Source organism: Macrotis lagotis, chromosome 3 (assembly GCF_037893015.1).
Source record: "Macrotis lagotis isolate mMagLag1 chromosome 3, bilby.v1.9.chrom.fasta, whole genome shotgun sequence".
Lineage (NCBI taxonomy): Eukaryota > Metazoa > Chordata > Mammalia > Peramelemorphia > Peramelidae > Macrotis > Macrotis lagotis.
This window is the reverse complement of record NC_133660.1, coordinates 17,653,165-17,674,481: the sequence shown is the minus strand read 5'-3', so window position 1 is coordinate 17,674,481 and position 21,317 is coordinate 17,653,165. Positions and strand designations below refer to the sequence as shown.

Sequence of the window (21,317 nt, the reverse complement as noted above, 5' to 3'; positions counted from 1 at the left end):
ATGATATGTTTCTATTTATGTAAAATATGTGGGACAGGGGTGTCTAGGTGGTGCAGTGGATAGAGCACTGGCCCTGGAGTCAGAAGTACCTGAGTTCAAATCTGGCCTCAGACACTTAATAATTACCTAGCTGTGTGGCCTTGGGCAAGCCACTTAACCTCATTGTCTTGCCCCCCTCCAAAAAATATGTGGGACAACTAGGTGGTGCAGTGGATAGAGTACCAATCCTGGAGTCAGGCAGACTGCCAGCTCAGATACTACCTCAGACATTTAATACTTACCTAGCTGTGTGACCTTGGACAAGTCACTAAAACCCCATTTCCTTGCAAAAAAAAATCTGAGATTGACTCCCAGGGGCTTTTCTTTCTGTTATTTCCTCTAATTTATTATTGCTAAAAAGAAATGCTCTTGATTTTTGTGGACTTTTTTTGTATCTGATTATTTTACTGAAACTATCAAATTCTCTCTTTGATTATTCTTTGTAATTTTTTAAATTAGATCATCATGTCATCAGGAAATTAGGGACATTTGTGTTTCCTCTTTACTTCTGTTTATACTATTAATTTTTTCCCTCTTGTCTTATTGTTCTAATTGACATTTCTAGAATTATGTCAAATAATGTTTGCTTTACCCCTTTGTTTATTTAGGAAACCTGTATTTCCTATTATAAATAATGTTAGTTTTAGGTTTCTGTTATATACTTTTTAATCATTAGAAATAGTTCTTTTGTGACTGTGTTTTTAGGGTTTTTAGAATAAATGAATGGTATGTCTTGTTAGAGACCTTTTTTGCACTTAGTGCAAATCATGAGGGTATTGTTTTGAATATCATCATTTTGATTTTTGCCTGATGATGAAATGTCTCTTTGTCTATGGTATAAATTCTATTTGGTCATCGCAAGTACATTTTTGAATATATTATTATAGTTTTATGTTTTAGTTTTATTTTAAAAAATTTTTCTTGGGGGTGGCTAGGTGGCGCAGTGGATAGAACACCGGCCCTGGACACTTAATACTTACCTAGCTGTGGCCTTGGGCAAGCCACTTAACTCCATTGCCTTGCAAAAAAAACCTAAAAAAATTTTTTTCTCAACTTTTATCACCTTTTGCTAGTATAGGTATTATTGAACTACATTTGTGTTATAAAATAAGTTTTCTTATTCAGTTTTTTCCATCCATGTATCATAAATATTGTTTTTCAATGTTTGATAGAATCTATCAGCAGTTTTAAAAAATTGCTATCTCCAGTATCCAGCACAGTTTCAGGCATATAAAAAATCTCTTAATAAATGCTTGTTAATTGACTGATTTCAGATCAGAGTATTGGGGGGTTTGGCTTCCTATGACCTTTGATTGTTCCTTTGCATCTAATTAAATTTGTTTTCCTGAGGTTGGATTGGTTACGATCTCTATGTCATGTTTTGTTGATTTGGGGGATTTCTATTTTTGTAGATCATTTCTTTTAACTCCCTAGATTTCTAGCACATAAGCACATATACAATTCTTGGAACTACTTTTATTTCTTCTCCTTTGTATGTGATTTCACCTTGTTCACTTTTATTTAGGTCATTTTATTTTCCTAACTCCTCATTCTCATCAGATTAGCTGACAGTTTTTTGTTGGTCTTTTCAAAGTAGATTTTCATCGATCATTTCTAGTCTTTCATTCTTCCATTTTATCTGTTCCTCCTTTAATTCTCACTTTTACATCTTTTTTTACATTGTGGATAAATACTCTGATTTGTATGAAAGCAAATAGATGTGATTAGAAGGGAGCTAAAAGGCAAAACTGATGCCCAAGCTTGAGTCATTCTAAGAATACTACTGCTACTGCTGTTCCTCCTCCCTCCCTCCCTCCTCCTCTTCCTCCTCCCCATCCCTGTTTCATTGCTGCTGTGGAAGCCTCTGAAATGCCACCATTGTCTTGCCATGAGGATGGAAGGAAGCCATGTGGAATTTATTGAAAGTCTCTTCCTCAAGTTCTGAAAACACATAGGGGTTTCTAAGCCTTTGTTGTCAGACACAACATGTCAACAGAAACTGTCTCAGAAATAGCTGCTGCTCTTCCTAGCCAGGCTGTGATACTGCTGTGCTCTGTGGTATGGGGGCTACTCCCAGCAGAGGCCAAGTTCGATGATTCTGTTCCCTTGGATATGGACCCAGAGAGCTCAGTCTGATGACCAGCCTGACCAGGCAGGTCTGTGAAAATTGCTCCCCGGGTGGCTTCAGGGGGATGGATTGTCCAGGCAGAGTAGCTCAGGAAGGACACCAAGGAAGTCCTGGAGGGCCATAGGATAGATCTTGGGTCTGGAACTGCAAAGGACTCTTGGGACCATCAAATCCAGCCTTCCTCACTCTCTCAATGGACAGAAAGTGCTCAAGGGATGCAGCAACAGCTATTTGGTGTATCAGAACTGTATGACAGAATGATGCCCACCTCATGGAGAACAAACCTGAGAATGTGCTCCTTGCTAGCAAGGCAACGTCTTCAAAGAATGGATGACCACGGTTGTAGTATCCTGTAGGTCCACAGCCCCTAAAAGCAGAGCTCATGAGCTTCATCATAGAAAAACTATTTCTCTGACAACTGAAAAAAAATCTCCCATCCAGTAAAAGTGTCTAGAGGCTTCTAGGAATAAGGAACATCACCTGATCCAAAACTCTCAGGGGAGGAAACTCTGGGAGGCTGAGAAACTGATTTGAGGTCCTACCCTTCTCAAAACCCCACATCCTGCTCCTGTCTAGAACCATCCTCACTTTCTATGATGCAAACCCCCAGATTACTGACCAACCAGTACATGTACCTTTAATTATTAGCTAGTGGACAGAAAAATTTCAAACAAAGGCATTAAACAACAAGAAAAGTCGCAACAAAACATGCTGTCCTTAAATTGGAGTGACCTCTCTGACAAATGAATATATTAATAGGAATGAATATATGTAAGAGTCACACATGGGAGATCATACACACACGTGCATAGGGAATATACATAGTCAGGTCCTGTGGATGGAGGGACAGCTCCCACCTCTGATGCCACAAGGCTGCTGATACATTCTAGTGATGTTGGCATCAGCCTTTTCCAGACTGCTTTCATAATCCCTGCGAGATGTTGCCTAGCTAGACCTCTGCTGCTATACTTACCCCCTGCCCCATTGGTTTCTGGTTGCTGCTGCTGCTACACTATTGTTATCTAAAGATGCATGCTCTTATTATCTCCACCACTTCCAACTTCTGGCTCAGATGAGAGAAATCCTTGGCTCCCATTTCCTCATGGAAGAGCCACATGGGGATAGGATTTTCCTCTCTGTTGTTTTATCATTCACCTTAACTACCCTTTCTTAAACCCTTTGAGGATCTTGATTGCATCCCTTGGGTTCCACCTTAAAGCCCATAGCTTTTCCCTAGCTCATTTGGAAGCATTGTCTGGGAGCCAGGAACAAACCTCCCTCAATTTCCTTAGAACTGTAGCTATCAAAGACTCCTCTCTCTAGTGGTTTTAAAGTGCCCAATGCTATCTAACAAAGAGCCAGAGTCTCACTTTCTGAGGACTTTGGGTTAGTTTTCTCTTTAGATGTTTCCTTGGGTCCAGGGAAGTAAGAGTCCGTCCTCCAGAGGTCTTGCTTTTGGTTATGCTTAGCATTCCAAATGTCTTCTAGTTTTCAGTCACTAAAGGCTAGTGGATAAGTTGGGGAATGGTTTATTTGTCCAATAACTAGAGAAGTCCAGGGTCTGAGATATTTCAGGTTTGGAACCCCAAGTCTTTTCTGTTTTCTGCTTTAGATGATGGGTAGAGAGACAGGTGGAGAGGAGGTGAAGTGTTGATCTTCTTTACCTGTCTAACCACATTCCTGAACTTTCAAAGGGGAGCTATGGGTAGCCCCAAGGCATACCCTGAAGTCCAGTTACCAAGATTGAATCTGCCCATTAGGGAACAACAACAAATTGCAAACATTCGGTTTTGGCTGGACCGGGCTTGTGAGGAAGCAGAGATAGAGAAAAGTCTCTGGCATCTGGCCTTCTGAGATGAGGACTCTCAAATGTGAAATCATCCCCAGATTTCTAATTTGATTTTCCCTCATCCTTATTAGCTGAATGACTTTGGACAAGTCACCTCCTCTCTAGAGTTGCTGTTTCTGTTCAAACCCAGTATATCATGTTAAAGGGATTAAACCAGTTGCAGGATTAAACCAGTCATTCATCCTGGCCTGAAGTCAATAGGTCTTCATCTGGCCAATTTTAACACTTGCAGAGACAAGTTCTGTGGCTTTGTGTGAGAGCAGAAGCCTAGAGAAGAAACAGGGTCGATGAGATAAGGACCCCAGTGAGATACTCCCACCAAACAGGTACTGCAGGCAACACTTCTTTACTAGGGGCACTCTTGACCCCTTTTCAGCATGGAGCCTGTCCCTAACTTGGGGGAGGGGGTGAGAATTCTCTCCTCAAGGAACCAGCTGGGGTGTCAGGATCATACCAGGAAGGAGAAGGGAGAAGGGTCTACCTAGGAATATGGTCAGAGTCATCAGTAGGGTGACCTTCTGACCTGATCCCTGGTCCTGTGCACAGCTCCCAAAGGATGGGACTGCTCTGACCCTATGCATCGAGGCAGCTGGGAGATACAGGCGTGGGCACCAGGCTGACTCTCCCTGATTGGTCAGTAATCTGGGGTTCTGTATCATAGAAAGTGCGGATGGTTCTAGCCAAGAGCAGGGTGGGGCGTTTTGAAAAGGTCAGGACCTCAAATCAGTTTCTCAGCCTCCCAGAGTTTCCTCCCCTGAGAGTTTTGGACCGGGTGATGTTCCCTATTCCTAGAGACCTCTAGATACTTTTACTGGATGGGAGACTTTATTTCAGCTGTCAAAGGGACAGTTTTTCTATGATACTCTGTGTGTGTGTGTGTGTGTGTGTGTGTGTGTGTGTGTGTGTGTGTGTCTGTTGGTCTGCCCTCTTGGCTCTAAGAATGCTGGGACCAGGTCTTGTTTTCTTTATGCTCCTGTCTACCTAGTAGATACTTGATCATATTTTTCTTTTTTTAAAATTAAATTTATCTATTTATTTTGAATTTTACAATTTTCCCCTAATCTCGTTTCCCTCCTCCCACCCCCCCCCCCAGAGAAGGCAATCTGTTCGTCTTCATGTTGTTTCCATGGCATACATCGTAGATCATATTTTTCAATCAGATCTGTTCTAGCTGGAAATAGTCAGAGATAACTGATTGGTGGGAATGGATGTAACTCAAGTGATGCACCCTCCTTGTGACTCTGGAAATCTGTTTGTGGCTGGTACCCAGGGGATGATGTCACTTCAAATCTTGGCTTGGGGTCAGTTGGTAGGGTCACTCCAGGCTTATCTCGGCTTGGTGGCATCATAAACATGAACTGTGCCTGCGTGGGCAGTATTGGAGCTTCCTCCAAAGCAATGCAAGATAAAGAGACACTGGTTTTCTTATACCTGAAGCCCCCTTTGCTGTGCTCTCTCATTCCTTTGAGACTAGGATGAGAAGTGCCTTGAAGTCAGAAAGATCCGAGTTCAAATGTAGCCTTGGACACTTACTAGCTGAATGACCCTGCCTCGGTTTCCTCTTCTGTAAACTAAAGATACTGATAGCACCCCTTCCCAGGGTTTTTTTTTTTTTGAGAGGAACAAAGACCACCACATTTGCAAAGCCCATAGAAGAATGCCTGTTAAATGCTCATTGCTGTCATTATGAGGAGGCAGATGGCCGGAGCTGTCCTTACCCTGGCTGACTGTGTGAACTCTGGTTCATCAAAACAGGAAATCAACTATGTTCTTTCCTTCTTTCCCATGACCTCTTCCCAGCTTCCAGATGTCAGGAATGGTGACATGGGGTGAGTGGGTAGTGAGCTTTCCGGAGCAGCCCAAGTGAACTTATAGATGGGGTGTGGCCCTCGCTGGGTGTCTCCTGGGCCTTCATTCTGTGAGTCAAAATCAAAGGGAAAAGATTTTCCGGCTTCTGGGGGACTCCTCGGACCAGAGCCTTTGGGTTAAGTGGAATACACTGAGCATTCAATAAGCATCTACTGCATGCTAACCATGCACTGGGTTAGGCCTTGGGGCTGCAAAGACATGAACAGAGCTTTTCTTTGTCCTGGAATCCCTAGGCCTGCCCAGAGTAGGTGATTTTCCCATGGATCTTTGGGTCTCTCCCATCCTAGGCTGTTCCTACCCACCCAAGTCTTTTGTTGTGATGGGTGTTGTCTACTTGTGCCTCTTCCAAGATCTACAGCCTACCCTGTGTCCAGATTTCCTTCCCTCCACTGCCTGCATGTTGGGGGCCGAGCTTGTTCATGTTGCCTTGTGTCTTGCTGATTCTGTGTTTCCATAGACCCTCTTGAGACTCCTTATTAGGGTCTTTTTTTGCAGGGGTCTGGCATAACTGGTGGGTCGATTCCTAGGATCAATGACCCTTTTTCTTCCATCCCATTTCTCTTGTAGCCTTAATGAGCTTGATCAGTGTTCCAGATCCCCCTCTTCTTTCCTGTTTCCCTCTCCTTCTGGTACCCTCCTTCCCAGGCTACCTCATGTCTTGTCTTCCTCAGTAGGTTGAATGCTGCTTAAGAGCAGTGATGGTTTCATTGGATCCTGACCCTGCCGTCTAGCACATAAGAAGCATTTAATACGTGCTTGTGATGACTTTCTGTGATGCACCCTTCACAGCCTTCAGGGCCCTCTTTCTCATCTCTTGACCCTGGACTGATCTTTTAACTTAGATTTGTTTTAGACCAATTATTCAGTTTTGTTGCCTCAGTCACCATAACACTGTCCTCCTCCTGTCATTACCCCAGTTCAGCCTGGAATCATCTCTCAACAGTCTGTTGCAATATCCTCATTGGCCTCCCTGTCTCTAGTTTTGCTCTCTCTCCAGTCTACTGAACACAAGGCTGCCAAAATAAGCTACCTTATAAAAGCATCAGACCATATCCCTCCCCTGCTCAGGGAGCCCCAGTGACTTCCTCTTACCTTGACCTGGGCCTCATTAATGTGGCTCCAGCCCATCTTTCCAACCTTGCTCCTTAAATTACCAAAGTGACTGGTTTTCCCAAACTCAGTGTCCCATCTTCTCCTTTGGTGACTCAACCCAGGCTGTTCCTTATGTCTGAAACATTCTCTGTCCTTATCTCCCCCCTCTTGAAAACCTTATTGTCACCAGGGCTCACCTGATCTCACCTCCTCCAGAAGGAAGTCTTTCTTGAGCTCCTCAGATTATTGTGGATATACATAGGTATTTAGAATTTCTTCCACTAGGAGAAATGTGTTTGTGTCCTGATCTTCAGAACAACCCCTTCCCTTCCCCTAGAAGAGAAAACAGGGAAAAAAAGGTGATCGATGAAAGCCACAACAGAATTGTAGCCTGTGAGAGCTAGAATGATCGCAGGGTCATCGTTCCTCATTTTACAGGAAACAAGGCTGGAGGGACTCGTGAGGGCTGACCAGACAGCCATCTTTTTCTGATGAGGAACAGCTGAAGGAACTGAAATATTTGAGGGACTCTCACATGGGAGAAAGAATAGGCTTGTTCTGGTCTCCATAGAATACGGGTCAGTTGAAACTGATGCCCTTCTGGGCTGTCCCGTCAATCAAATGTGTTAGAATTGGAATGCTTTTGGGGCATAGGCTTAAGTAAGGGGGCCTTCGAGGTCCTTGTCAAACCTCTGTTTCTGAGAAAGGTTCTGAGATACTGTCATAGTTCCAACCATAAACAATGTAGACTAGTGATCTGGAGATATTATTCCCATTTCCTCAGCTTCTGGGGAAACCAAAGTCATTGAGCTGAAAAGAATAGACCAAAGAACAGGTTAGCTCCTATTGTCACAAGTTTGGAGCCATAAAGTTACCCTACTGATGTTAGCTTTCTTTGAAAAGTTTATTTCCTAATGATAACCATACTGTTGAGGAACGGCAGTGATGAGGGAAAGACCTGACTCTAAAAGATCATCTTTCATTGAGCAACAACTGGCCATATCCTACTCTGTAAGGCCACGGGACTCACATGGGATCATGGGAATGGCGTGTTTGTGCAATGCCCCCTCACTTTAATCAATCTTCTGGTCAAGTCATGACATCACTTTCCTGAAGGACAGCTATCACTGTTCCCTTGGGATACTGGTCATTGTTCCACAACTCCTCATCTAATGGCTTCCTTCAACTCTTTGCTTGTTTCTCTCCCCAGCCAGGGGCTTCTCTGGAACTGAGAAGTGACCAGACTGGCACCCTCTTTCTTTTCCCAGGTGTGACTGGGCAACTTGTTTTGAAGTAAAAATGACTGTCTCCATTGTCCATTGCATTTTAAACAAGGCCGAGACCAAAGCGCAGTATGGACTACAACTGGATTTCTGAAATCAAGTCACTCTGCTCCCCCTCCCTTATTTCCCCAATCTGTTCTGATTGTTAGATTCTTGTGTGACAGAGGCACAAGTTGGCTATTTCTGGGCATTGCTCTAGGTATCTTTGAAAGGTAAAGGGCATCCTTCTGAGGCATTTCCTAAAATCTCTTTTCTTTTTCAGTTGAAAAGGGTAAACAGAGGCACCCTCGGACATCAAATAGCCAGCCCCAGCCTTCTCCAGATCCTCTCTCTACTGAAAAAGCCCTGGGATTGGCCTCCTATAGAGCAAAATGTGAACACCAAGGAAAGGTCATCCTGCACCTCAGGCAGCTCCTCGTGGGAGGGAACCGGAAGTTGGAGGCGTTAGCTGTTGTCGTCCAGCACCTGCTGTCACAGGTAGGACAGTGGGTGGCCACTGGGAGAGTGCCAGGGAAAGATTCCTACATGAGCACAAGAGGACTTCCTGCCCTCCCCCCCCCCCTAAGATTTGAGGGTTCTGGGCAGTGCTTGCTATTCACAATGATGTCTTTGATGGGTGGTGCCTTGTTCTCTGAGGGTCAGAAATGGGAAGATTTATGTTATTTCCTCTTCTTCTTCTCCTCCCTCCCCATTCCCCATTCTCCTGGTATCAAATGAATTGGAAGGAGACCTTCTTATCCTTACCATGACCTAACATGATTAAAGGTCTCTTTCTGTGATGAAAGAACTTTTGATATTTCTGAGGTTCAGGGATCTGCTTGGGCTAAGTAGTGCAGCTCCTTGATGTGTTTTTCTTGGTCTGTAACTTCATAGAAAGTCTTATTTTTTTAGCAAGACAATGGGGTTAAGTGACTTGCCCAAGGTCACACAACTAGGTAATTATGTGTCTGAGGTTAAATTTGAACTTGGGTCCTCCTGACTCCAGGGCTGATGCTCTATTCACTATGCCCCCAGCTGCCCCTAAAAGTCTTACTCTGGGATAAGTGTTGGAAAAAACAAATGCCTGTACCTCCCATCATAAAGAGATGCTCCCATCCTCTGAAGCAATTTCTCCGGGAGAAACCAGACAAAGATTTTGCTGCATCAGAGGATCCATGACATTCTGAGATTTGAGATTTGATTTGGGATCCATTGTCATTTTCTGGCTTATTTCGTTCCCACAGAATTGGTGGGGCCATGTTTTTGAGAGGTGTGGTTGTGCTGGGATGTCTTAAGGGAGGGCCTGTCCTCCTTGGGGAATTTATGGGTCAATGAGCTTTGATTAAGCTGCATTGAGGAAAGCATTGTTACCTTTGACCCTGTGCCACTGACGTGGCAAAGAAGTGTTATCTGAGCAGGATTAGATCAACAGGATATGGGCATCTTTTGGAGACAATCTCTCTCATCCCAGAGATAAAGGCTACATGTGATCCTGACCTGGGCATGAAAATCATACATCCTTCACTGTCTTTCAGATAGTAATGCACATCATAGAATGAGGATTTCTGCTTAGAAGAAGGAAAAGATCTTGGGTCACCCAAGCCAGGGTTGGGATAGCTTTAAAAATATAGCATTCATGAGGTCAAACTTTTCCTGTCATTCCTGTCCATTTCTGGAAAATGAGATCTTAGGATTACAGGATCTTTGATCAAGAATTGCAAGAGACTTCAGAAAGCCCAGCCTCCACATCTTAGAAGAAACTTAAGTACCTTGATCAGGGACATCATCCAAGTAGAACCACTGATCCCCTGGAGGGGACCTTGGAAGCCATGGAGTCCTTCATTTAACAGAGGAAGAAACTGAGGTTCAGGGAGATTTTTTTAGGGTTAGATGATATCTGAAGTAAGGCTTGGATGCAGCAGTTCTTCTTGATGTCAAACCCACCCAGGTCTTTCGGAGGAATGTCACTCAATCAGCATGTAGTGAGTACCTGCCTTGGGTTGGCCATTGTGCTAAGCCCTGGGAGATAAGTGGGCACTACAGAGAAGAAGGTCCAGGAAAGATGGGAGGGGCTCACAAATGGAATTCTGAAGACCCAAAGGGAAGATAGTTCCAGTGAGGAAGAAAAATGGGATTTGTGAGAAGAGTCCAATGAGGCTGCACAGGAACTCACCAACTGACTTAGTTTTAACAAATGGCTAGAAGGTGAGAAGTGGAGAATGACTAGGAGAGAGGGGTCCTGTAAAAATGGTGTCAGGAAGGTGAAAGCTCAGAAGGAGTTGAGACTGATGGGTGTGTGTGTGTGTGTGTTTATTGGCTATCTGAAAAATGAAAAGTGCTTCCTATGTACCCAACTGTGCTAAGTGTTGGGGAAGTCCAGCTTGAATTGAGAAAAACAACTTGTGCAAGAAGGTTCACCTGTGAGATAGGTGCAAAGGTCCTGATGAGATGTAAGTGGGTCAGAGAATGATGCCAGGACCCTAGGGTAAAATCAGCAAGGCAGATGAGAGGGCCTCCATCTCATCTTGAAGGAATGGAGCTGTTGGTTGCCATGTTGTTCAAGCTTGGGGAGCAACTAAACTACCTGGGTTAAGGCGGAAGGTGAGACTGGGCCTCTGAGAATCCCTCAGGGCTGCTCAGTCTCACTGACACCCAGCAGCCATCTGGGATGGCTTCTAGCTCAACCTGGGGCAGGGAGAGGGTGAAGAGGGTAGTGATAACTAACTGGCTGGGGAGAGAAGGTACAGCTGCTCCATCTTTATTTGTGTTCTTAGCAGGGCAAAATGCCCTTTGCCCCGGAGAGGACAGGCCAGCCAAGTCTAACCAGGACCTGCCACCCAAGATAAATAGTGAAACAGCCAGGAAGCAGGGAAGCTGGGAGCCCTGGCAGGATTAGAAATTCTACACCACCAGAACCTCTCCCCCTCCCCCTCCATCTCTCTGGACCAAGATACTCCCACTTTGAAGATGCCTCCACAGGCTGAGGTGAGGTCAGGGGCTAGTTAATGAAAACTGGACCATAAGTGCCTTCAAACTTGAACCTGTGATCTCTTTGTGGAGGGGATTTAGAGAAGATCATGACTGGGAAACCCAGGAACCCAATTTGTATGAGGCCTGCAAGTCTGGGTCAAGGACACTTTTTTCTTAACAGACCTTTTGGGCAGTTTTCTCAGTAGTCAATTCATTCCTACCTCCCTAGTGAAGCTTCCCTTGTTGTTGACTTGGTTTGGATATTGTACATACCTGTAGAAGTATGGCGTCTCCCCTTTCAGAAAGGAAGTTTCTTTTTTTTAAATTTATTTTTATTAAAGATATTATTTGAGTTTTAATAAATCTTTAATAAATCTTTAATAAAAAGATATTATTTGAGTTTTACATTTTTCCTCAATCTTGCTTCCCTCCCCCCTCCCCTCCCCCACAGAAAGCACTCTGTCAGTCTTTACTTTGTTTCCATGTTGTACCTTGTTCCAAATTGGGTGGGATGAGAGAGAAATCATATCCCTAAAGAGAAGAGAAATCTAAGAGGTAACAAGATCAGACAATAAGCTATGTTTTTTTTTTTTCTAAATTAAAGGGAATAGTCCTTGCACTTTGTTCAAACTCCACAGCTCCTTATCTGGATACAGATGGCACTCTCCTTTGCAGACAGCCCAAAATTGTTCCCGATTGTTGCACTGATGGAATGAGTGAGTCCTTCAAGGTTGAGCATCACTCCCATGTTGCTGTTAGGGTGTACAGTGTTTTTCTGGTTCTGTGCATCTCACTCAGCATCAGTTCATGCAAATCCCTCCAGGTTTCCCTGAAATCCCATCCCTCCTGGTTTCTAATAGAACAATAGTGTTCCTTGACATACATATACCACAGTTTGCTAAGCCATTCCCCAATTGAAGGACATTTACTGGATTTCCAATTCTTTGCCACCCCAAACAGGGCTGCTATAAATGTTTTTGTACAAGTAATGTTTTTACCCTTTTTCATCATCTCTTCAGGGTATAGACCCAATAGTGGTATTGCTGGGTCAAAGGGTATGCACATTTTTGTTGCCCTTTGGGCATAGTTCCAAATAGCTCTCCAGAAGGGTTGGATGAGTTCACAGCTCCACCAACAGTGTAATAGTGTCCCAGATTTCCCACATGCCTTCCAACAATGATCATTATCCTTCCTGGTCATACTGGCCAATCTGAGAGGTGTGAGGTGGTACCTCAGAGAAGCTTTAATTTGCATTTCTATAATAATTAATGATTTAGAACATTTTTCATATGGCTATGGATTACTTTGATCTCCTCATCTGTAAATTGCCTTTGCATATCCTTTGACCATTTGTCAATTGGGGAATGGCTTTTTGTTTTAAAAATATGTCTCAGTTCTCTGTATATTTTAGAAATGAGTCCTTTGTCGGAATCATTAGTTGTAAAGATTGTTTCCTAGTTTACAGAAAGGAAGTTTCTTGAGGACAGGGAGAGTTACAGTTTGTATCTCCAAAGTCTCACACACTCCCTGGGTCTCAATAAAGGCTTGCTGGTTGAATAAAACCAAGAGAAAAGTGAATCTTAGCTGGAGGTAGCTCTTCTCCCCTTCCCCAGGGCCCCTATGAAGGGCTGTGGAAGCGCTGGGCTAGCTTTGGCTACAGAGTCTCAAACTGGATGAGCTCCAGGGACCCCTGTCGCTTCTTCCATGGCTGGTTTCCATACTGGGATGTTCTACCTCCATGCTGCCACCTCCATCACCGGCTTGTCCCAAAACTCAACTTGAGGGGCAGCTGGGTGGCACAGTGGATAGAGCACCAGCCCTGGAATCAGGAGGACCTGACTTCAAATCCAGCCTCAGACACTTAATAATTATCTAGCTGTGTGACCTTGGGCAAGTCACTTGACCCCATTGCCTAGCAAAAAAACAAAAAAAAAAAAACACCTTACCAAAACAAACTCAGCTTGAGTGTCCTTCCTGAACCCCAGTCTCTTTATGCCATTATGCTGTATCTTTCTTGTTTGTCCATAGTTGCTGGCATGTTTTCTCCCCCATTACCATTTTTGCCTTTGTAATCAGAAGTTCAGCATAGGTACTGGCATGGAGTAGATGTTTAATGAGCGCTTAGTGACTGCCCCTAGTTGTATCTCATACCTTCAGCTCCCCAGCTCCAGGGGATGAGGAGGATGCCACGCATCCTGAACCTGGTGCTCTCTGAGACTGCACTCCAAGCTTCCAGACTACTGGATGGGATACTGGATTTTATCTGTGATTTCTGGTTGTTTTGAAGACTGACAATGAGCAGAGCGCTGCCTATCTGGTCAGGCAGACTGGGCCACTTGAAGAGCCAGAAGCATCCTAATTAAAAACAAACACGTTTTTCACTGTGGGCAGGCTTATCTTGATATGAGTGGACCCTTTATCAACCCATGACCTGGTTGAAGTGTCTGTTTCTGCAAGTGGAAGGAGGTCTTCTCATGCCACGGTGTCTCTCGACCTGGGGAGGCCCAATGGGGAAGGGGAAGGAGCCACTCCCTGAACAGCTGCCAAGATGATTCTTGTGGGGTGGGGAGAGCCAGAGGCACAGAAGTCCAACTTCTTGACAAAGGGTTTTAGCAGCAGCACGATCAGGAGGCTGGCAGTCCTGTTGCTTGCCCCTGTGACCCTCATGCACTATCCCCACCATCATGTGTCGCCAGAGCCCTGCCTTCCGTGGGACAACTCCCAGCCACTGAGGTTATTGATGCTCTGCCTGCAGACAGTGTGTCTCATGTGCAGGCCTCCTAATTAAATTATGGCTCCCTGTGCCCCTGGAGCACCTCTTTGTCTCTTTAATGCAGGAGGCTGAGTGGACAAGGCCAAAGCAGGACCATTTTCTAAGGCGTCTGCCTTTGTGGGGTCCTTAGCTCCACACTGAATGCAGAGTCAAAGCAGGACCTGATTCTGAGCTTCCTAGGCATCCACATAAGCAAGGGGTTGGCCACTAAGGGTCCCAAGGGCCTTGATAGGGGCTTTGCTTCCAAACTTTTGGGCCAAGAAGAAAAGTGGAGTCAGTGGAATGTTTAGAAATGCCCCAAAGAGAATGGAAGGAAGTCCAGAGGGAGATGCTGACAAACGGGACAGATTAGAAATGAGTGGAGGCTTTGGAACATTGTTGGAAACATCGGTTGCATGGTTTCAAAACAAAAGTACCAGTTACAGCCAAGCCTTGCTCAATGGCCTTGTGCAATCCTCATTTCCAGTTCTTCCTTGTGGGGGGAAAAGTTAAGTCTGTTATTTGACAAAGTCAGAAGAGCAGACATTCATCTTTAAATCCTGCCTGAAAAAGACCAGAGGTGCCAGCCGGTCAGCCAGTCTGGCTAGCCCTAGCTAGGGGGGCTCTGCTGGTGGTGGTGACCGAAGGGGAGGAGTCAGGCATCTACTTTAAGAGCTTACAGAGAGATGGGCCTTTGTTTGGGACTTTGGAGGGTCTCTCCCAATAGAGGATGTCCTGGGGGGAGGGATGAGGTGATTGGCCTGGGCTACTGTGGGAGGGGCCCTGCTCTGGTGTTGGCTGGTAAAGGAGGTCTTCCATCATCCACTTAGCCTTTTCCCAGAGGACTTGGCAGGCCAGAGTGCAGCAGAGCTAAAGTAGACTGGGCTGGCTCCGGGGAGGGCCTGAGGGCCCTTGGGAAAGCATGAAGGTGTGGCCCGAGCTGGGAAACCTCCTGGGCTGAGGCGAGAGGGAGGGAAGAGACTGACTGGGACAGTTCTGAAATCCAGCCTTCTGGAGGGAGAAGAGGAATTCCTGGGCAGCCACAGCCGGAGTCTATTAACCATGTGACCGAAGCTGGCAGAACAGTCAGGGAGTTTAAACCCTAAAATAGGGGGCCGAAAGAGGACTTTGCTCTTGTTACCTTGGGTTATTTGGTCAGTGCAAGGCCAATGGAAAGTGCCTTCTGGGACATCAAGCCCTCAGGAGAGATGTCTGAATGAGCCTCCAGGTACAAACATAGGTATACTCACATGCACGTCCAAGTTCCATCCTGCAATTTCCCACAGGGGTCTCTGGTGGGGCACAGTGAGAGCTAAAGGACGAGAAAAGAGAGATAAGCATTCTAAATTGGTCCTGGTTTGTATGGGTCCAGATACCCTAGGAAAACTGGGTGCTCTGTGAACGCTTAGTGGCATCCAAGTGGTGAAGTTTCTCTCTCTCTCTGTCTCCTGGTGTGTGGATTTGTGTAGTTGCTGAGTTGGAGGACAGGAGCCTGAACAGGCAGTGGCTGATGGGAGTTTAGTCCTTGGTCTTTTCTCCAGGGAGGTTCTGCCTCTTGACTGGTTGGTGCAGAGTCTATTTAGGCCCTTCTTACCTGTGAGAGAACACAAGAAGGTACAGGAGACTGGATGCTGAAGCGTGGGTCAAGGCTGACCAGACTTGGGATGAGAGTGGAGTGCACCCACAGCCCCTTAGACAGAGGAGGTGATTCTGCGCCGTCAGGCTAGACTGGAAGTCAGATTGGGCTTCACTCTTCATTTGACTTTGGCCAGGTCACTTTTCCCTGGGCCTTGGGTCCTCATCTGCACAACGGAGGTTCTAAGACCTGATTTCAGATGTCACATCCTCTTGAACTTGAAAAGAAACCCCTGTGAGCCTCTCCAGAGGCACAGAGATCATACCTGCCAGGCCCTGACTGTATTGATGTGGAAGCCAGCTGGGTGGCAGGGATCATCTAGGCTTTGGGTTAGAAAAACAGGCCCGGATAGAAGATAAAATATCTGAAAGCAGCTGGGTATTCCAAAAACAAGTAAGGGAGGCTGACAATCAGGACCATTAGGCGCATCTTTCCTAGGCAAGGTGTACCACCTCAGAAGCTGGGGGAGGCCGCTCAGATGATGAGAATCTTGGGAACTGTAGACTCTTGTCCAATCCCTTCTCCCTGGCCTAGGTTGAGGAGATGAGAACCGGGGCTGGGGTCACTAGTCCAGGGATATTCATTGTGAAGAGCCGAGCTGAAGCTTCTCAGAGCTCCCCAGCCTCTACTTTTACTACTGCAACATGAGGCCCTTTACTGGGAGAATATGCCAGGATCCCCCTCCCCCCAAGTATGACAAGGAATTGAGGTGATAAGAACTTAAGAGGCTGAGGGGATGGCAGCTGAGATCAGGGATGACTTTCTGGAGGATGAGGCAGCTTCTGAACTGGAAGGAAGTCAAGGATCTAAACAGGAAGAGATGAGGGCACAAGTTTAGGGCCTGAGGCTCGGCCTGGGTTAGTACTGGCCATGGGGGGGCAGGCCAAGGTCCCCAAATGGGTAGCTATCCTATTTGGTTCAAGCAGAGTGAATGAAGGAGAAGACTGTGAAATGAGGCAGGAAATGTGGACTGGAGTCAGGTTGTTGGGGGGTCTTGAATGCCAAGCCAATAGCAATTGGGAGCCATGGGAGGTTTTTTGAGGAGAGCAGCAACAAGAGTAACCTGTGCCTTGTGTGGGGGAGGATTAATTTTGTTGAAGATAAAGGCAGAGAGACCATTGGAAAGTCCAGGCATGAGGTAACGGTACCTGCCTAGGATGACTGGTTAGTGGTAGCGCTTCATAAATGCTTGCTGACTCAGGGGACCTGAGGATGCTTCCCTCTATCTGCCAGAGGCAGTAGAAGGACCCTTCTTCCACAGGGCTACTGCTGTGGCCACATCCCCATTGCACCCCCCCCCCCCCCATTAGCTCCTGGGCATCTGTCAGGGCCTGTGGAGGCATTCTCTTGTGGATGAGAGCGAGCCACTGGGCCAGTAGCCAAGGGACTCCTTTGGGATGTGGTGCCGCATGTTCCTGGCTCCTTCCCAGCCTCCTTTGCTGCTCTCTTCAGAATTCCAGAAATGAGGTTCCCTTTTATGTTAATGAGTGTGAAAATCTGATGGCCTCAATTAAAGTCCCAAGCAGGCCCCCCCACCCCATCATCCCAGGATGATCCCCACGGGGGCCCAAGTCCCTCCTTCCTCCCCCACTGCCAGCTGATATTGGAGCAATGACAATCGATGAGGCTGGTGTCTGGAGCTCGTTTTTCATCAGTGAAGGAGGCCTGGCTGGCCTGCAGGCTGGGACTTTAAGGGAGCACTCGGGCTGCTGGGGGAGGGAGGGAGGGAGAGAGGGAGGGAAGAAGGGAAGGAGGGAAGCAGGGAGAGAGGGAGGGCCAGAGCTGCAGTGTCCTGCCGGTGAGCGGTGAGCGCCAGGGAGCTGGAGGAGGCGGGCGGCCCTTCAGGTAACTGCCTCCCTCCCTCCCACCCTCCTGCCTCCTGGGCTGTCCCTGGCCAAGGGTGCGGCCCACCACCTGTAGACCCGCCAGGGAAATGGGCTGCTCGGCCAGCCGCCCCTGCCTCTCCTCTCCGTGTGTGGCAGCAGCGACCAGGGTAATGGGGGGGGCTGCCGGGAGGGGGGCCCTGCTTCTGGCGGGGAGGACTGACTTCTGGGAGACCCTCCTCTGCAGGGGGCAGATGCACCTGCTCAGAGGGACCAGCTGGGGGGGGGAGCTCTGGGGCTTGGGCCCTTGGGTGCCGATTCTCGGGGTGAGCCATCAGGAGGGAAGGCAGTTTGGTTTGGGGGTGTGCCCACATGGCCACGTGGATGTTGTTCTAGAGGGCCACCAGAGGGAAAGGGTCCAGAGCAGCCTTGGTAGCACCGCGCCACGGACAGCTCCTTGGGCCTGGGACTTCTGGAGCCCCCTGCTTTGGGGGTCTGACCGGGCCGGTCTGGGGTAGGGGAGAACCGGGGATGCCCCAGAGAGCCCCGGAAGGACTGGGGAGCCGGGAGGGGCCGGCCGAAAACTTTTGTGGGTGCGAGTGTACTTGGAGAGCCGTGCCTCCGGGGGCCCCAGGGAGCAGGACAGCCAATATTTACCTGGCAGATTGGCCTCCTGGGCCTCAGGCTGGGGTGGCGGTGGGGGTGGGGGGACTTATCTGCTCAGTGGCAAAGGTCCTCAGTGCCCAGCCTGAGGGTAGCCCAGAGGCTGCTGGCTTGGGGAGCACACAGCCCCAACCCCTTCCCCTCTCACTCCCTCTCCCCATCCCCCTTCCCCAGGGCAGTCCAGCCCCACCCAGCCTTGGCCACGGCCTGAAGCTGCTGCCTAGAGGGAAGGTTGGCCTGGGCTCCAGAAAGCAGCTCAGACTGGGAGGGGGTGAGGGGGGTGTCCCCGGCGGCCTCACCTCCTTAACCGGGCCAGGGACCCCCTTGTTTTTGTAACAATGTGATCTGGGACTCTGAATGATTCATGTCTTGGCTCCTCGGCCCTCCCCCCCCTCCGGAGTCTCGTTTTCCTGCTGATAACAAGTGTGGGTCTGATTGAAAGGGGCCCTCCTGCACGCCTGCCGGGGTAACCTGAGGTGTCTCTTCCGCAGAGGGAGGAAGCTCTGAAACACCACCAGGCCCAGGCCCGAGAGCTGGTCAGCCTCCGGGGAGAGCTGGGTAAGTGGGGGGCTGGGGAGTGTGGGTTGGCCGGTGGAGGTGTGCATGGGTGTGTGTGCGTGTAAGTGTGTGGGGGTGTGTGTATGTGAGTGTGCATGTATATGTGTCTGTGTGTGCATGAGTGTGTGTATGTGTGGGGGTGGGGGGTGTGAATGAGTGTGTGTGCATGTGGGTGTGTCTGTACATGAGTGTGAGAATAAGTGAGTGTGTACATGTGAATGTCTATGCAATGTGGGTGTGTATGTGAGTGGATATGCAAATGAGTGTGAATCTGTGTGTGTATGCCTGTGTCTGTACATGAGTGTGTATGTGTGGGTACCTATGCGTGTATGTATGAAGTACGGGCACATGTGTGTGTATGAGTGCATGAGTATGAGAATAAGTGCATATGTATGAGCGCCTATGCAAGTCTGTGAGTGTGTTTATGTGAGTGAGTGTGTGCGTGTGGGTGTGTGTGCATTTGAGTGAGTGTGGCAAGGGCTTCCCCCAGGGCTGGGCATGGGCTAGCCCAGGGGGTCTGGTTGTCTGTCTCCCTTGGGGTGACCCTGGGCTTCTGGGCCTCCTGGGTGGGTCTGCCTCTCTTGGGCATCCCTCTGTCCTCCATGTCTCTGCCTCTGCCTCTGCCTCTGTCTCTGTCTCTGCCTGGCCGTCTCTCGTCCTCTCTTCTGTCTCTGTCACTCTCTCCTGCCTCTGCCTCTGCCTCTGCCTCTGCCCCTGCCCCTGCCTCTGCCTCTGCCTCTGCCTCTGTCTCTGCCTGGCCGTCTCTCGTCCTCTCTTCTGTCTCTGTCGCTCTCTCCCAGCTCTGCCTCTGCCTCTGCCTCTGCCTCTGCCTCTGTCTCTGTCTCTGCCTCTGCCTCTGCCTCTGTCTCTGTCTCTGTCTCTGCCTCTGTCTCTGTCTCTGCCTGGCCGTCTCTCGTCCTCTCTTCTGTCTCTGTCACTCTCTCCTGGCTCTACCTCTGCCCCTGCCCCTGCCTCTGCCTCTGCCTCTGCCTCTGTCTCTGCCTGGCCGTCTCTCGTCCTCTCTTCTGTCTCTGTCACTCTCTCCTGCCTCTGCCTCTGCCTCTGCCTCTGCCCCTGCCCCTGCCTCTGCCTCTGCCTCTGCCTCTGTCTCTGCCTGGCCGTCTCTCGTCCTCTCTTCTGTCTCTGTCGCTCTCTCCCAGCTCTGCCTCTGCCTCTGCCTCTGCCTCTGCCTCTGTCTCTGTCTCTGTCTCTGCCTCTGCCTCTGCCTCTGCCTCTGCCTCTGTCTCTGTCTCTGTCTCTGCCTCTGTCTCTGTCTCTGCCTGGCCGTCTCTCGTCCTCTCTTCTGTCTCTGTCACTCTCTCCTGGCTCTACCTCTGTCTCTGTCTCTGCCTTTGTCTCTGTCTCTGTCTCTGCCTCTGTCTCTGTCTCTACCTGGCCGTCTCTTGTCCTCTCTTCTGTCTCTGTCACTCTCTCCTGGCTCTACCTCTGCCTCTGTCTCTGTCTCTGCCTGGCCGTCTCTCGTCCTCTCTTCTGTCTCTGTCGCTCTCTCCCGGCTCTGCCTCTGCCTCTGGCTCTGCCTCTGTCTCTGTCTCTGTCTCTGCCTCTGCCTCTGTCTCTGCCTCTGTCTCTGTCTCTGCCTGGCCGTCTCTCGTCCTCTCTTCTGTCTCTGTCACTCTCTCCTAGCTCTACCTCTGCCTCTGTCTCTGTCTCTGCCTGGCCGTCTCTCGTCCTCTCTTCTGTCTCTGTCACTCTCTCCTGGCTCTGCCTCTGTCTCTGCCTCTGTCTCTGCCTCTGTCTCTGCCTCTGCCTCTGCCTCTGTCTCTGCCTGGCCGTCTCTCGTCCTCTCTTCTGTCTCTGTCGCTCTCTCCCGGCTCTGCCTCTGCCTCTGGCTCTGGCTCTGGCTCTGGCCCTGGGTCTGTCTGAGCTCTGGCCCTTGGTTTTTCCTTGACTTTGTCCTTGTGGGTCCTCCCTCCCCTAGTGTCCCTCCCCTCATCTCACCCCCCCCACCCCCAGTCAAGGTTGGCTTCCTCCAGGGTCTTGGGAGGCAGCTTGGCCGCCAGTCCCCTGAATTCCTGGCACCCCTGGGTGATCCATAGGCAGATGACTAAGACACGACCCCATCCGAAGAGAAGGGATGATGACTTAGCACTGCTGCTGCTTGGCCCAACCTTCATTTGACAGTGGCTTCTGCAGGAGCTGCCAGTCAGCCTTCCCCTGGCACAGTGACCGGCACAGTGACCGGTCCAGCCCCTCGCAGAGGGGAAAGCTGAGGCTTTGGATGGTTAGATACCTAGCTTGCTCAGGAAGCATCCAAGGTAGGATTCCAGCCAGACCTGGTGCTCCAACCCTGAGGCACCCAGCTGCCTCCCGGCCTCTCCTTCCCCTGGTCTTGAAGGGTACATGGAATGACTCTCAGATGATGGTAGTGCTCACACATGGGGCCTGAGTGCTCCTGGGATGGAGGGAGGACAGGCAGGCAGGTAGGGGCCAGTGGTAAGAGTGCTGGGTGCTAGATTTCAAGTTATAAAGCCCTCAGTTTCAGTTGTTCGAGTCCTGCCTCTGGTACTTATCAACTTTGCTGTCTTCAGTCCCTGCCCTCCTCTGTAAAATGGGCTCTCCTATGTCCTCGCTGCTTCCATGTGGTTATCACTTGGATGGCGTCTAAGGGACTGTGTCTTGTCTTTCTTTGGATGCCAACCCTCAGCACAATGATGG

At 48.6% G+C, this 21,317-nt stretch overlaps 1 protein-coding gene across 8 annotated transcripts in view; it reads left to right on the top strand.

Annotated features, from left to right (window-relative positions):
- The window catches only part of MTUS1 (microtubule associated scaffold protein 1), a 126,123-nt gene that overhangs the window by 87,333 nt on the left and 17,473 nt on the right, over nucleotides 1–21,317 (top strand). For all 8 annotated transcript variants that reach the window (XM_074228195.1, XM_074228193.1, XM_074228198.1 and 5 more), the window contains 2 exons: nucleotides 8,523–8,737; nucleotides 18,575–18,641. In XM_074228195.1, the coding sequence (XP_074084296.1) occupies nucleotides 8,523–8,737; nucleotides 18,575–18,641 (282 nt within the window). The remainder of the gene's footprint in view (nucleotides 1–8,522; nucleotides 8,738–18,574; nucleotides 18,642–21,317) is intronic.